At 39.1% G+C, this 14,879-nt stretch overlaps 1 protein-coding gene and 1 pseudogene across 1 annotated transcript in view; one reads left to right on the forward strand and one right to left on the reverse strand.

The window, feature by feature from the left end:
• The window catches only part of SLC25A33 (solute carrier family 25 member 33), a 40,989-nt gene that overhangs the window by 13,595 nt on the left and 12,515 nt on the right, over positions 1-14,879 (reverse strand). Inside the window, exon 2 of the mRNA XM_077151389.1 lies at positions 6,568-6,747. Coding sequence (XP_077007504.1) covers positions 6,568-6,747 — 180 coding nt within the window. The remainder of the gene's footprint in view (positions 1-6,567; positions 6,748-14,879) is intronic.
• Positions 2,770-5,985, forward strand: LOC143655171 (large ribosomal subunit protein eL19 pseudogene; annotated as a pseudogene).

Below are 14,879 nucleotides of genomic sequence, written 5' to 3' on the forward strand. Positions count from 1 at the left end.
TCAGTGGTTGTCAGGGCCTGTGCAGGAGGGGAGCAATTGGAAGTGACTGCTAAGGATACCAAGTTTCTTTCTGTGGTAATGAAAATGTTCTGGAACTAGATGGTGGTGATGGTTACATACTAAAAACCACTGAACTATACATTTTAAAAGGGTGAAAATTCTGTGGTTTGTGAATTAAATCTTTCTTTCTTTTTTTTTTGCATGGGCAGGCACCGGTATGTGAATTAAATCTTAAAGAAAATAAAACCCAGCAAGGAGAAAAAAGGCTCACTGAAAAAGATCTAGACAGCAGGAGAGATGTCAGCAGAAGCTGTTTTAAAACTTAGGGTGGTGCGATGATGGCTCAGTGGCAGAATTCTCGCCTGCCATGCTGGAGACCTGGGTTCGATACCCAGAGCCTGCCCATGCAAAAAATAAAAAATTTAGTTCTGTGCTAAATCAATCACTTACAACAAGTGATAAAACTGGAATACAGAATGCAGATTAGATAAAAAAAAAAAACATATCGGATGGGCCACAGTGGCTCAGCAGGCAAGGACGCTTGCCTGCCATGCCAGAGGACCTGGGTTCGATTCTCGGTGCCTGCCCATGTTAAAAAAAAATATATATATATATATATATATATATATATATATATATATATATATATTGAATTTCTTGAAATTGAACAATGTGCTGTTTTTAAGAGGATATCCTTGTACTCAGGAAATAAATGATGACATTTTAATGGGTATAGGAGTATGATGCCTGTAGCCATTCTCAAATAGTTCAGAAAAAACATGCATGTTATAGAAAGCAAATATGAAAAAGCAAAATGGCAAAATATTAAAAACTGGTGACTCTAGATAAAGGGTATAAAACAAATTATTTGTACTATTCTTGTAACTTCTCTGTAGGTTTGAAATTCTTTCAAGGTAAAAACTCTTTTAAAAAATGTCTCTCAAATAAGACCTTGAAACGACCTATATTATAATACATTATGTAATAAAGATTTTCCAAATGCTAAGTATATTAAACAAGCTTTACAAGTTCAGATTCTATCTGTGGTCATCATTAATGTACACTGTGCAGCCCCAGGCATCATTTAAGTATAATTAGGGGAATCTCTAGCTCTGGGAAGTTCAAAGCCTCTCATCTATAATGCAGTAGGGAACTACTGTCCTCAAGTGACTCAGGCCTTTTAAGAACTGCAGAAAGACTGTCACCATAGTTACTCATATTAACAGTGGGCAAAAAATCAAGTCTGTTACATAATCCAAATGTCTAACCTAGCTGGATGTTTACAAAACTCTTCTGGAACAATCAAGTTCCTACTATAAATGGTGCACTTCAGTTTCAAAATAAAGCATGTAAAAATACAGACAAATTTTCCCATAGTCATATAAAGTTTCATTTAAGAAAAAAAAGTGCAAAAAAAAGGAATGGTTGTTTGGAGCATTTCCTTCTGTTCACTAGTTTTAGATCATAATAAGCATATCAATGACTGTTCCAAAGCAAATATCTCATCTGGATATGTCAGGTTTTAAAAGATCGAGACTAGCTACCACTTAGATTAAATCTTCGACTACCTGTTGGCACTGACATACTTTAATCTACTAAGGGCTAGTTTAACTGTAGAAACCTTGAGTACCAGTGAAGAAATTTTAAAACTCTAATTTTAAAAAGGTACAGTACTTGAAAAACAAACAAAAATAAGAAAGCCTGAAAAGTTTAAAGAATAGAAGTTCTGATGAAAAAAAACCCTGTAAACAGAAGACTCATTTTAAAGTGGTACCTGAAACAAATTGATAATTTATTGCCTACTGGTAAATTTTAGTCAAGCCTCAATGTGTTAAAAATATTATCTTTTTCTTTTACCTTCTTTCTTTTAAAATGTAAGATTTCTGATTTCTCAATAGAGAATTTTTTTCCCTACTAACATGAGATGTCAGAGAGCACTGATTTGCATTTTGAGGTATAAACTATCTTCAAACAAATTCAGCTGTCCAATAAGATCTTTAAAGTAGTACTTCCTGAAAGAGTAAAATCTAGTAACAAGCAGCTTCATTTTAAAAGAATGACCATTTTATTCAGTCGAGTCTTTGATAAACCCAATGTCTTCTGAAAACCTAACAGACAATGGTGAGTTTGTGGTACAGAGAAAAGGCCTGGACCTTTGCCCTCTCTGTTGACCATTCTTCACTGCCTTTAGTGCAGGGGTGACTGACAGAAGAAACAAAGAGAGCTGATCCAATAAGCCACATGAGAGGATGGTGGCTTCAACCAGGGAAATGGAGTGAAAAGTAGCCAGTTCTGGTAAGCCATCCTAAAACACAATGCCTTTATATAAGCACCAACAGACTACTTCTAGAACTTACTAACAGAAAAGACATGCATTTTCCCTCCAGAGCAAGCGTGCTTCCTTCAGATGAGAATTATGTAACATATTCCACTTCTTGCCTTGGCCACCAAAAACCTCAGTTATAAATCTTACATTTAAAAAGTACAGAAAGTGCGTATTATAATGACAGTAATGACAGCAGCTAACATTGACTATTTGTGTGCCAGGAGGGATATAAAGCCCTTCAACCTCAAAATTCAATCATTCATTAATATGTATCAAATGCCTACTACGTGACAGATAACATTCTAGGTGCTTGGGGATACCTCAGTAACTAAAACCCAGAAGAGTTCCTACCTCTGAGGAACTTCTTGGGGAGGGGGGAACCGGAATGGGGATGGTGGTGGTTTGCAGATGTAGAAAATAAGCAATACAAATAAATAGACTATATGTTGGATGGAGGTAAGCGCTGTGGTTAAAAATAAAGCAGGAACAGCGGATGGGGAGTAGTGGGAGGGTTCTGTTTTAAATAGCATGGGCTCTGCAAGGCTTTCTTGCAAAGGTGACAACTGTGAGCCAGCCATGCAGATAATGTCCAGTACAAAGGCCCTGCTGTGGAAAATGTTTCTGGCCTTTTAAAGGAACAGCACAGAACTTAGTGCATCTAGAGGGGCATGGGGAGGAGGGCAGAGGGAATGGAGGGAGGATAGGAATAAAAGGAGAGGGTGGCAGTTGTGTAGAGCCTGGGAGGCCATTGGCATAGCTTTGGTTTACTTGGAGACAGATGGTATCTGAGCAGAGGTAACTGGAGGGTCTGAACAGAGGATTCTCCAGCTGCTCTGTTTAGACCAGACTGAGGTTGGAGAGGGGATCCAGGTCTGAAGCCAGAAGCCCAGTTAGTAAACTAATGCAGTAGTACAGGTAAAAGACATGGTGGCTTTGACCAGGATAGTAGTGGAAGAAGTGGTGAAAAGGAGTCAGATTCTACATACATTTTGAAGATAGAACTGATAGAATTTGCTGTGGGATTTCAGAAAATAAGACAGGGATGACTTGGAGGCTTTAGATTTGATAAATGCAAGGATGGAGTCGCCTTTAACTGAGACAGAGAAGACTCCAGGAACAGCAGGTTTGGGAGTTCAGTTTTGCACTTTACACTTCGGGTGCCCATTAAACAGCCAAGATAGATGTTTAAAAGGCTGCTGATGAAGACTGTGAGGCTAAGGGTAGAAATGCAGTCAGCTTACAGAGGGTATTTAAAGTCATGAGAGTAAATGAAATTACTGGAAGGAATGGATACAGCTAAAGAAGAGGTCCAAGATATGAGCCCTAGGATCCTCTAACATGGAGAGGTTGTGAGGATGGAGAAATACCCATGGAAGCAGAAGCAACAGCTGATAAGGAAGGAATATATAGTCCTAGAAGTCTCTCCATTTGAAGGAAGCAAAAGTTGGGCCTAGTTTCTATGCCTTCTGTTGTTGGCTTTTTAATTTTACTTTGAGATGTTCTAAATCTTTCTTAGAAATAGGTGTATATACATAAAATATGACCTTGGGTGAGTCATTAACTTCTAATCTGCACCTCCTCATCTATAAAATAGGGGTAATATGCCCAAGTACTAATTTCATAGGTTTGCTGTAGGGAGAAAAAAAATTGATGAAATGTCACAGAAATTCATATCTTTTTTCACTTGAAAGCACCCACATATCAGCTAAAGTGTTCTGGAGAATCTTAAAAATGCAAAGATATTTACTGGAGACAGAGAGACAAAGATATTGGAAATGTGGAAAAAACATAAAAAAAAAAAAGCTGTGAAATATTGAGACATTCCCATTTACCGTCTGGATAACAATTAAGGCAGCTTGGCCCTGCTGACATCTTTGGGTAGGAGTTTTCCAGTTACAGGAAATATAAATGCACTAGTCATGAGTTATTTAGCAAGCATGCAAGAGGAAGTTCATTTTGAATGTTAGTGAAGTTGGCAAATTACCTATCTCAATGTCAGTATGTTCAAAGCACTTTCTGTTCCAGAGAAAAAAGGTGCCACCTAAGACACCTCCACCACTTAAGTTTGTAATAAGCCACGCGAGATGGGGCATTTTTCAGCCATGTCTTTTTGAGGTCCATGGGTCTGCAGCACCTCTCCTTTCCAAGATCAAAGTATGCCCCCACATTTTTGGTCTTCAATTTTCTTCTAACTGTCCCTAACCTGCTTTTTGTCTTCTCTTCTCCCCTTCTCAATGATTCCTTTAAAAGAAAAGTTTCCCTGGAGTTTTCAATACCAGCCTCCCTTTTCCCTGTGGAGTTTTTGATTCTCTCACTGGGGACCTTGCCCTCAACAGCTGATCTTGCTTTCCTGTCTTTGCTCAGAAATTCAGTGGTACCCTTGGTGCCTGAATGACTCATAGGTAGTTTTTACAAACAAAACTTACCTAAAAATAAATAAAGCAATTTCCAATTCATTTTATCTCATTTAAAATGTGACCGAATTTTGTCCAAAGTGCCGTGTTGTGGTTAAGACAGAATATTTTAATTTTATGGCACTTTTTTCTACAGGTCCCTAACTAGACATTTACACTAATAGCAATATAGCTTTCTTGAACACATTTCTTTCTGACCATCTGAATATCATGACTGATTAAATTCAACTAATATTTTTTGAGCAACTCTCTTAAAAACAAGGTCTTGGGGGTGCGAGGGTAGTTCAGTGGTAGAATTGTCACCTGCCATGTTGGAGACCGGGGTTCGATTCCTGGCCCATGCACTTCCCAAACAAACAAAGAAACCAACAAAAAAATTCAACAAATGATGCTGCAATAATGGGATACTCATATGGAAAAAGAATGAAATGTGACCCCACCATACAGCTTACAAAAACAAACAGACAAAGAAACAAAGTCTCAAGCTAAAAACCAGATCTTAAGTACTCTTCTCAATTTCTGGTTTTTGCTCTAAGCATAGAGATGGAGAAGCCAAATTCAACTTACAAATATTTAATTGCTTTGTGGGCATATGAGATATTTTTAATGCAGTGAAAATAATAAAGTAGACAAGCACCATAGATATGAAACATTTTAAAAACAATTTTACGAGCCGTAAATATGCCCAGGGTTCAGCAGAGGTTCACCCAGTGTCCTCTGCTGTAGCAAGAAGGAGTTTTGGTTGGAGACCAATGAGACCAGTGAAACTGCCAGTGTCAACTCCTGTCAGTAGATTTGAAAGCTGATGAAAGATGGGTTGATCATCCGCAAGCTGGTGACTGTCCCACCTGGGCTGAATGTTGGAAAAACACCTTGGCCCATTGAAAGGCAGGATATGGGCATAGGTAAGTGAAAGGGTACTGCCAGTGCTTGAATGCCTGTGAGGTCATCTGAATGAGGATGAGAATACTGTACCGGCTGCTCAGAAAATACCACGAATCTAAAAAGTGCCTGCCACGCGTATCACAGCCTGTACTGAAGGTGAAAGGGAATGTGTTCAACAACAAGAGGATTCTCATGGAACATATCCACAGGTTGAAGGCAGACAAGGCCTGCAAGAAGCTCCTGGCTGAGAGACCTGCAGGTCCAAGATCAAGGAGACATGCAAGTGCCGTGAGGAACAGCTCCAGGCCAAGAAGGAGGAGATTACAAAGACTGTCAAAGGAGGAAAAGACCAAGAAATAAACTTCTCCTTCTCACCTGTACTATAGTGGCCTTGGCAATTATATAGATCAACCACTCAATAAATCAAGCCTCCTTCTGCTTGAAAAACAAAACAAAACAATTTTATTCAATAATATATATTATATATTGTAACTTTTCTATAAATTTAAAATCATTTCCAAAAAAAAGCTAAAAAATTAAAACATTTTATTTCCATATTACTTCCCTTTCTTTGTGTGATTAAAATTAATTTTTAATTTTGCTTTCCTACCCCATATCTTGTTGAAAACTCTCACAAGATCTTGGACAAGAATGACAATTCGATGCAAAAATGCACACATGGACTTTTGGTTTGCTTTGTTAGGTTTACTTTGACTATCTCGGGATGGGGGTCATGTGAACACTATAACTCCTGCTGCCAGGAAAGCAAGGTGAGTTCAAGGGTCATGGTAAAGAAACCTAATTCCTAGGACTGGGAATAGGCCATGCAAACAAAATACCTTCTTTTATGTGCTTTACAAACATTCTGTTGTGACAGCGGAGGCGGGGTGTGTGTGCACGCAGGTGGCAGCGGACTAGGACCTGAAAGGGGACTGAACTTACTTCAGAACCTGTAAGAGTCCAGGTGTCATGGAGGTTGGTCTCACCATCCCAGCTCCACTAATGGTCCCTAGATGGACCTGCGGATAGTAAACTGTCCGAAGGGCTAATCGTGACGACTGCAACCTGGTCTTAATGACTTCTAGTGGACAAGTGAAAATAGCACCAACTGTGCCCCCACACCTGGAAGAAAAGAAATCACAACAGGATCAGAAAAGAGATACTGTTCTCCACACAAATGAAATGTGAAATTTAACTTTGCCCTGTTTTTAAAAATGCACATGTTCATTTAGTAAGACTCAGAACATAAAGGAGGTTTTAAAAAAATTACTTGAAATCATATCAGCTACTAATCTAGCACATCCTTCCAGACTTCACATTACTGGCTTCAAACACTCCCCGATCCTCAATCCCACCCCCAATAGAGACATGGTGAATGTTAACATATCCACCAACTTCATCATTTGTAATGGTTACATACTATCCCTCTGTATCAATGTATACTATTTTAACCAATTTCCTATTATTGGACCTTCATGCCATTTCCAATCTCACTACCAATTGCTGCAATGAATATTCTAGAAAATGCATCTTTGCACATAAACAAAATAATCATTCAAGTAATGTTACTCTTTTGAAAATCAATGTTTAATAAAATGCAGACTTTCATTAAAATTGATTAAATTGGACTCCACAGAAAATTAAACCAAAGCTTACTTTTAATGATAAAGTTTATGTGTCTCCCTCAGCTAGAAGTACTCAGTTCATCTGACTCCAACTGCTAGATCGGTGCTACCTACCCTAATCTCAGTCATCTGAATATTACCCTTTACAATTAGTTCACACTAAAATAGTACCCAATTACCATTTAAATATTTTCTTCAAAACAACTCACTTCTTTGCCTTAAAATACCACTTTCATCTTTTCTTAAGCAGAAGTATCTGTGAAATCACATGCTTGATGGCCAAGATGTAATTAACACCACCATGCACCATCTGAAATCATCACCCGCACCACCAGAGACACAGCTCCCACTCCTAGAAGAACACTGCTCCGCAGTATAGGCTCATCAGAGGGCCCATCAGAGCCATCTTTGTAACCCTGACATTGGGTCCTCACCAAGTTCACAAACAGTATTTGCTAAGTAAAGGAATTAATAAACTCAGATTTCAAGGAGATGTCTTTTGAAACTATTCAAAAGCTACATTTGCTCTTACCAGCATCATTTTAGTCTCTAGGCATGTTACACCATGGGTTCTTCAGATAGTTAATTTAATTTTCATTAAAACAAACTCTCAAAGTTGAAGTATACTCTATAATTTAAACATTTCACAAATATAGTCTCTCCCCACTGCCCCCCACCAATATTTGACTTGACAGTAGCCCCTAAGTAGAATGAGAACCTTTAAATAAGGTTTTCGGGGACTAGGACATTAAATCTTGTTTGGCATCAATCTACCTTCTATCAAATGCTGCCTCTCCCACTAGTCTGGGAGCCCCTTAGGGACATAGGGACAGGGCTGTGTGTTCCTCTACTCTAGCACTCAGTTGGAATAGAGTATCTGCCACACAACAGGTGGCTCGGTAAAATTAACATGGCATCAGCATCTCTGATGGGGAAAGTAACAACAGGAAGGGAGGACAGGCTCTGGCACACACAGAACATTAAAGTTAACTTCCCTGCTCCACTAGAAGTGTTAGAAATCTGGAAGGCAACCCAGCTCCTCAGAGCCTGAAGGAAAATCCCTTCAAATTTTTTTAAATCAGGAGTTTATAGTTCCACATAGCAAGTAAAATCCTCATCACTAAGAGCTAGATGCTACTGGGTCAAATAATTAGCCACTACTGCCATTTACTGAATGATTTCTTTATGACAAGCACTCAATTCCCCATTAATCCTACAAAGTAGTAACTATTACTTCATCCCAATTTACAATAAGGAACCTGAATGTCAGAAAGAGACTAAAGTATACAGATGGGGAGGCAGGGGAGAGGGGAGGAAAATAGCCATTTAGGGCTGTTGAGGTAAACTTGGTTTAGAATCACGTTAAACTACCCTAAATTGAGCTTTTAGCTACCACACTACTTTGTCTGTTTTTTTTTTTTTTTTTTTTTTTTAACATAGGTAGGCATTGGGAATCGAACCCGGGTCCTCTGGCATGGCAGGCAAGCATTCTTGCCTGCTGAGCCACCGTGGCCCGCCTGCTTTTTTTTAAACTGTGGGTCAAAGTCCAGCAACCACAAAAGCAAGTGAAGGATCACAATCAGAAATGAGAAGGATGTGAAGGGCAGGAAGTGAGCAATGTATCAAACAATTAGGATTTGCCCCTCAGCATTTGGCAGGGTGTATTATCCCTATTTTACCAGTAGGGAAGTTAGGTCTCAAATGAAGTTATATACCTTCTCAAAGTCACAAACTTTAAACTGAAAGTTTTTATACTGAAAGCTAAATCCAAAACTTCTGTCTCCAAAGCCTATGTTTTTTCCACTAGACTAAAGGATTCTCTGTTGGAGTCATAGGGAAAGATAGGTATTATACACAGTTTTGTGAGCTAATTCAGACTTCACATTCACAAAAGGTGAAAATCATTGACTAGAAAACTAGATCTTCAAAAGTCTAATGTATTTTTTGTACTAAGAAAAAATTGGGAGCTTAACAATATTGGACTGTTAAATTTGCTCTAGGAACTAGAATATATCTAAAGAGAATGGGATATAATGGGAAGTGTTTAAAAAAACCCAGAGAAGACTTCCGGAGAAGATGGCGGCTTAGTAAGACGCGCGGGTCTTAGTTCCTCCTCCAGAAAAGCAACTAAAGAAACAGAAACAATAAAAAACAGCTCCCGGAGCCACGACAGAGACCAAAAAGACAGCGTACCCCATTCTGGAACAGCTGAACGGGCAGGGAGAATCCGCTGCGGTGAGATACCTGAGGGGCGTGAGTTTTCCCAGGCGGGGGCAGCTGGCGACTGGGGTCCCCTCCACGCACGTGGCTCCCCGGTCTGACTGGGAACGTTGGATAGCGGGGCCCTCCCGCCACGCTTGGCGTCTCAGGCCAGCTGGGCAATTTGGACCGGCACTCCCCCAAGCCGCGGCGGCCAGTGACCCCCCTCCACGCGCGGTTTCCCGGGCCGACTGCGAGATTCGGATTGGCAATTTAAAGGAGCCACAGCATCTTTTACTGGTGGGCTCCGCAGACAGACGAGCGCCACGAGCGCCACCTACTGGGCAGGAAAAGAAAAACAGAGCCCAGAGATTTCACAGAAAAACCTTTCAACCAACCGGGTCCCACACCCAGGGAAATCTGATCAAATGCCCAGACACCAGCAGAAAATAATGGATGACGCTCGGAAAATTGAAGATATGGCCCAGTCAAAGGAACAAACCAATAGTTCAAATGAGATACAGGAGCTGAGACAACTAATGCTGAATATACGAACAGAAATGGAAAAACTCTTCAAAAACCAAATCAATAAATTGAGGGAGGACATGAAGAAGACATGGGCTGAACAAAAAGAAGAAATAGAAAATCTGAAAAAACAAATCACAGAACTTATGGGAGTGAAGGACAAAGAAGAAAAAATGGAAAAAACAATGGATACCTACAATGGTAGATCTAAAGAGACAGAAACTACAATTAGTGAACTGGAGGATGGAACATCTGAATTCCAAAAAGAAACAGAAACTATAGGGAAAAGAATGGAAAAACTTGAGCAGGGGATCAGGGAACTGAATGACAATATGAAGCGCACAAATATACGTGTTGTGGGTGTCCCAGAAGGAGAAGAGAAGGGAAAAGGAGGAGAAAAACTAATGGAAGAAATTATCACTGAAAATTTCCCAACTCTTATGAAAGACCTAAATTTACAGATCCAAGAAGTGCAGCGCACCCCAAAGAGAATAGACCCAAATAGGCGTTCTCCAAGACACTTACTAGTTAGAATGTCAGAGGTCAAAGAGAAAGAGAGGATCTTGAAAGCAGCAAGAGAAAAACAATCTGTCACATACAAGGGAAACCCAATAAGACTATGTGTAGATTTCTCAGCAGAAACCATGGAAGTTAGAAGACAGTGGGATGATATATTTAAATTACTAAAAGAGAGAAACTGCCAACCAAGACTCCTATATCCAGCAAAATTGTCCTTCGAAAATGAAGGAGAAATTAAAACATTTATAGACAAAAAGTCACTGAGAGAATTTGTGACCAAGAGACCAGCTCTGCAAGAAATACTAAAGGGAGCACTAGAGTCAGATACGAAAAGACAGAAGAGAGAGGTATGGAGTAAAGTGTAGAAAGAAGGAAAATCAGATATGATATATATAATACAAAAGCCAAAATGGTAGAGGAAAATATCCAAACAGTAATAACACTAAAAGTTAATGGACTGAATTTCCCAATCAAAAGACATAGAATGGCAGAATGGATTACGACCCAGCATTACCACTGCTAGGTATCTACTCAAAGGACTTAAGGGCAAAGACACAGACGGACATTTGCACACCAGTGTTTATAGCAGCATTATCTACAATTGCAAAGAGATGGAAACAGCCAAAATGTCCATCAACAGACGAGTGGCTAAACAAACTGTGGCGTATACCTACGATGGAATATTATGCAGCTTTAAGACAGACTAAACTTATGAAGCATGTAATAACATGGATGGACCTAGAGAACATTATGCTGAGTGAGTCTAGCCAAAAACTAAAGGACAAATACTGTATGGTCCCACTGATGTGAACCTACATTCGAGAATCAGCTTGGAATATATCATTGGTAACAGAGACCAGCAGGAGTTAGAAACAGGGTAAGATAATGGGTAATTGGAGCTGAAGGGATACAGACTGTGCAACAGGACTAGATACAAAAACTCAAAAATGGACAGCATAATAATACCTAAGTGTAATGTAACTATGTTGGAACACTGAATGAAGCTGCACCTGAAATATAGTTTTTTGTTTGTTTGTTTGTATCTTTTGTTTTTGTTTTTTTCTTTTTCCTTTATATATATATATATATATTTTTTATTAGTATTATTATTTTAATTCTCTTCTCTATATTAACATTCTATATCTTTTTCTGCTGTTTTGCTAGTTCTTTTCCTAAATCGATGCAAATGTACTAAGAAATGATGATCATACACCTATGTGATGATACTAAGAATTACTGAGTGCATGTGTAGAATGGAATGATTTCTAAATGTTGTGTTAATTTCTTTTCGTTTTTTTGATTAATAAAAAAAAATTAAAAAAAAAATATTTGCAAAATTCCCTTGGGGGAATAGCAAGAAAGGGGAAAATTCAACTTCCCCATGTGGAGAATTCCTGAGATTCTCACAAGCAGTGGGGACAACCAAAGTCACAGGCTGAGCCCTCAATCTTGGGGTTTGTTCATATGAACCTATCCCCGCAAAGGATAGGTCAAGTCTACTTAAAATTTAGGCCTAAGAGTCACCCCCAAGAGAGCCTCTTTCGTTGCTCAGATGTGGCCCCTCTCTCCAGCTAACACAACGAGCAGTCTCACCACCCTACCCCTCTCTACGTGGGACATGATTCCCAGGGGTGTGGACCTTCCTGGCAACGTGGGACAGAGATCTTGGAATGAACGGAGACTCAACATCAAGGGATTGAGAAAAACCCTAGAATGAGCTGAGACTTAGCATCAAGGGATTCAGAAAACCTTCTCAACCAAAAGGGGGAAGAGGGAAATGAGACAAAGTGTCAATGGCTGAGAGATTCCAAACAGAGTCGAAAGGTTATCCTGGAGGTTACTCTTATGCATCAAGTAGATATCATCTTGTTATTCAAGATGTTATGGAGCGGCTGGAGGGAACTGCCTGAAAATGTAGAGCTGTGTTCCAGTAGCCATGTTTCTTGAGGATGATTAAATAATGATACAGTTGTCACAATGTGACTGTGTGATTGTGAAAACCTTGTGTCTGATGCTCCTTTTATCTACCTTGTCAACAAAGGAGAACATATGAAATAAAAATAAGTAATGGGGGAACAAATGCTAAAATAAATTTAGTTAAGATGCTGGTGATCAGTGACAGCAAGGGGTAAGGGGTATGGTATGTATAACTTTTTTTTCCTCTGTTATCGTTTTATTTCTTTTTCTATTATCTTTTTATTTCTTTTTCTAAATCGAGGCAAATGTTCTAAGAAATTATGAATATGCAACTAAGTGATGATATTGTGAATTACTGATTATGTATGTTGTTTTACTTTGTTTCTTTATTTTTTAATTAATAAATAAATTTTTAAAAATTAAAAAAAAAAAAAACCCAGAACTTTCTAACCCTCGTCAAGTCACACGATATATATTACTCTTATCCATTATAGTACTACCTGTGCTAAAAGTATGTAGTATTTAAGAACATTTGAAAACTTATATGCTAAAGAGCAAGATCGAGAACTATCTGAAATCTATTTCCGTTCATTAACAATTGAACATAGAGACAAAACCATGAACACACATAAACTCTGTCACTGAAGAAACAGCTTCTGGGTAAATCCTTTGATCAGTAAGTCAATAAGCTCAAATATAGTACAGGTCAACCAACTCTTTGCTTTGTTCCCGAGTCAGTTGCACTCTTGACTTTGGCAAAATGGCATTCTTTGGTCAACTGTCATTTAAATAAATGTGTGCCACTGAGCAAAGGACAACCAGGCAGGGAGGTCTGACTGTCCAACATAGCCAATGCCACGCTAAGTATCAGCCATGACCTCTGAGGATAGCAGGCTATGCGCTTGACCACACTTGGTTTTCTGATGCTGTCTACCATAACCAGGATGGAAGGAAGAGCAGGTGGTGGTGAACATGCCCTGGACTTCTACAGCCACCTAACTGGAGAAACCAAGGCACTCTAAGACTCAAGGGTCTCATCTATAAAACAGAGACAAAGCCTGTCATACAGTGTTAAAGGAAAACCAGCAAACACTGCAAACTGGAAACAACCTTTTTACCATAAAAATTGACTTACTCATCAATACTAGGTAAATCGCTCCTTACCCACTAGAAAAGTTCTTAGATGTGAAATACCCAAGAATGCTTTAAGTCTTTAAACTGTGTTGGATACATATTTACTAGCATACTCTTTTTTTTGGTATGTTATATGGTGGGGCTGTTCACATTTCAGTCTTTTTCCATGTGACTGTCCTGTTATGCAGCATAATTTGCTGAGTTTTTGGGGGGAAGTGGGGGAGGTGTGGACAGGCCAGGAATCAAACCCAGGTCTCCTGCATAGCAGGTAAGAATTCTACCACTGAACTACCCTTGCATGCCTACTAGTATACTCTTTATTATTTTTTACTGTGAAATATATATACAAAAAAGCAATAAATTTCAAGTACATTTTAATAAGGAGTTATAGAACAGATTTTAATGTTTGGTAAGGGTTACAGTTCCATGATTTTTCGTTTTTTCTCCTAACTGATCCAAGACACTGAAGACCAACAAAAATATCAATAAAATGATTCAGCAACCATACTCACTTGTTAAGTCCTATCTTCTCTGTTATACTCCTTCTCTTTAAATAACATTTATCAGTTTTAGGTTTTTATTTCTAGCTGCTCTAAGGTACTGGAGGTGAAAAGAAATATCAGTATAATGATTCAGCACTCATACTCATTTGTTAAACCCGACCTTTTCTGTATAACTCCCCACCATCACTGTAACCTTTCTTCCACTCTTTAGGGGTATTTGGACTATTCCCATTCTAACTTTTTCATGTTGGAAGGGGATGCTGATAATATGGGATAGGGGCATGGAACTAGTTGATGTTCTGGAGAGGCTGGACCCTCTGCATGTCAGGACTTACCCACGTCCAGGGACCCATCTGGAAGTAGTCTGTTTTGGACAGTTACCCTAGTGCATGGAACCTTTGTAGAACTTATATAATGCCCTAGATATTCTTTAGGATTGGCAGGAATGGTTTTGGTTGGGAAAAACTGTCTCTTTTTTGGGGGTGGGTGCATGGTCCAAGAATCAAACCTGGGTCTCCCGCATGGAAGGCAAGCATTCTACCACTGAAATACCCGTGCACCCTAGTATACTCTTTTTTTTTGCATGGGCAGGCATCAGGAATTGAACCTGGGTCTCTGGCATGGCAGGTGAGAACTCTGCCTGCTGAGCCACCGTGGCCGGCCCACCCTAGTATACTCTTAATTAAAAGAAAGCAAGTTCTGATATTAAATTAAAATTTCCAAATAATCCTCCTGAAATATAGAACACTTTATAGCGGCACTTTAAAAGTATCTCATCTCAACCTTTTTTTTTTTTTTTACTTCAAGTACCAATGTGCACAAGACACTCATC

The sequence above is a fragment of the Tamandua tetradactyla genome, chromosome 2 (genome assembly GCF_023851605.1).
Source record: "Tamandua tetradactyla isolate mTamTet1 chromosome 2, mTamTet1.pri, whole genome shotgun sequence".
NCBI lineage: Eukaryota > Metazoa > Chordata > Mammalia > Pilosa > Myrmecophagidae > Tamandua > Tamandua tetradactyla.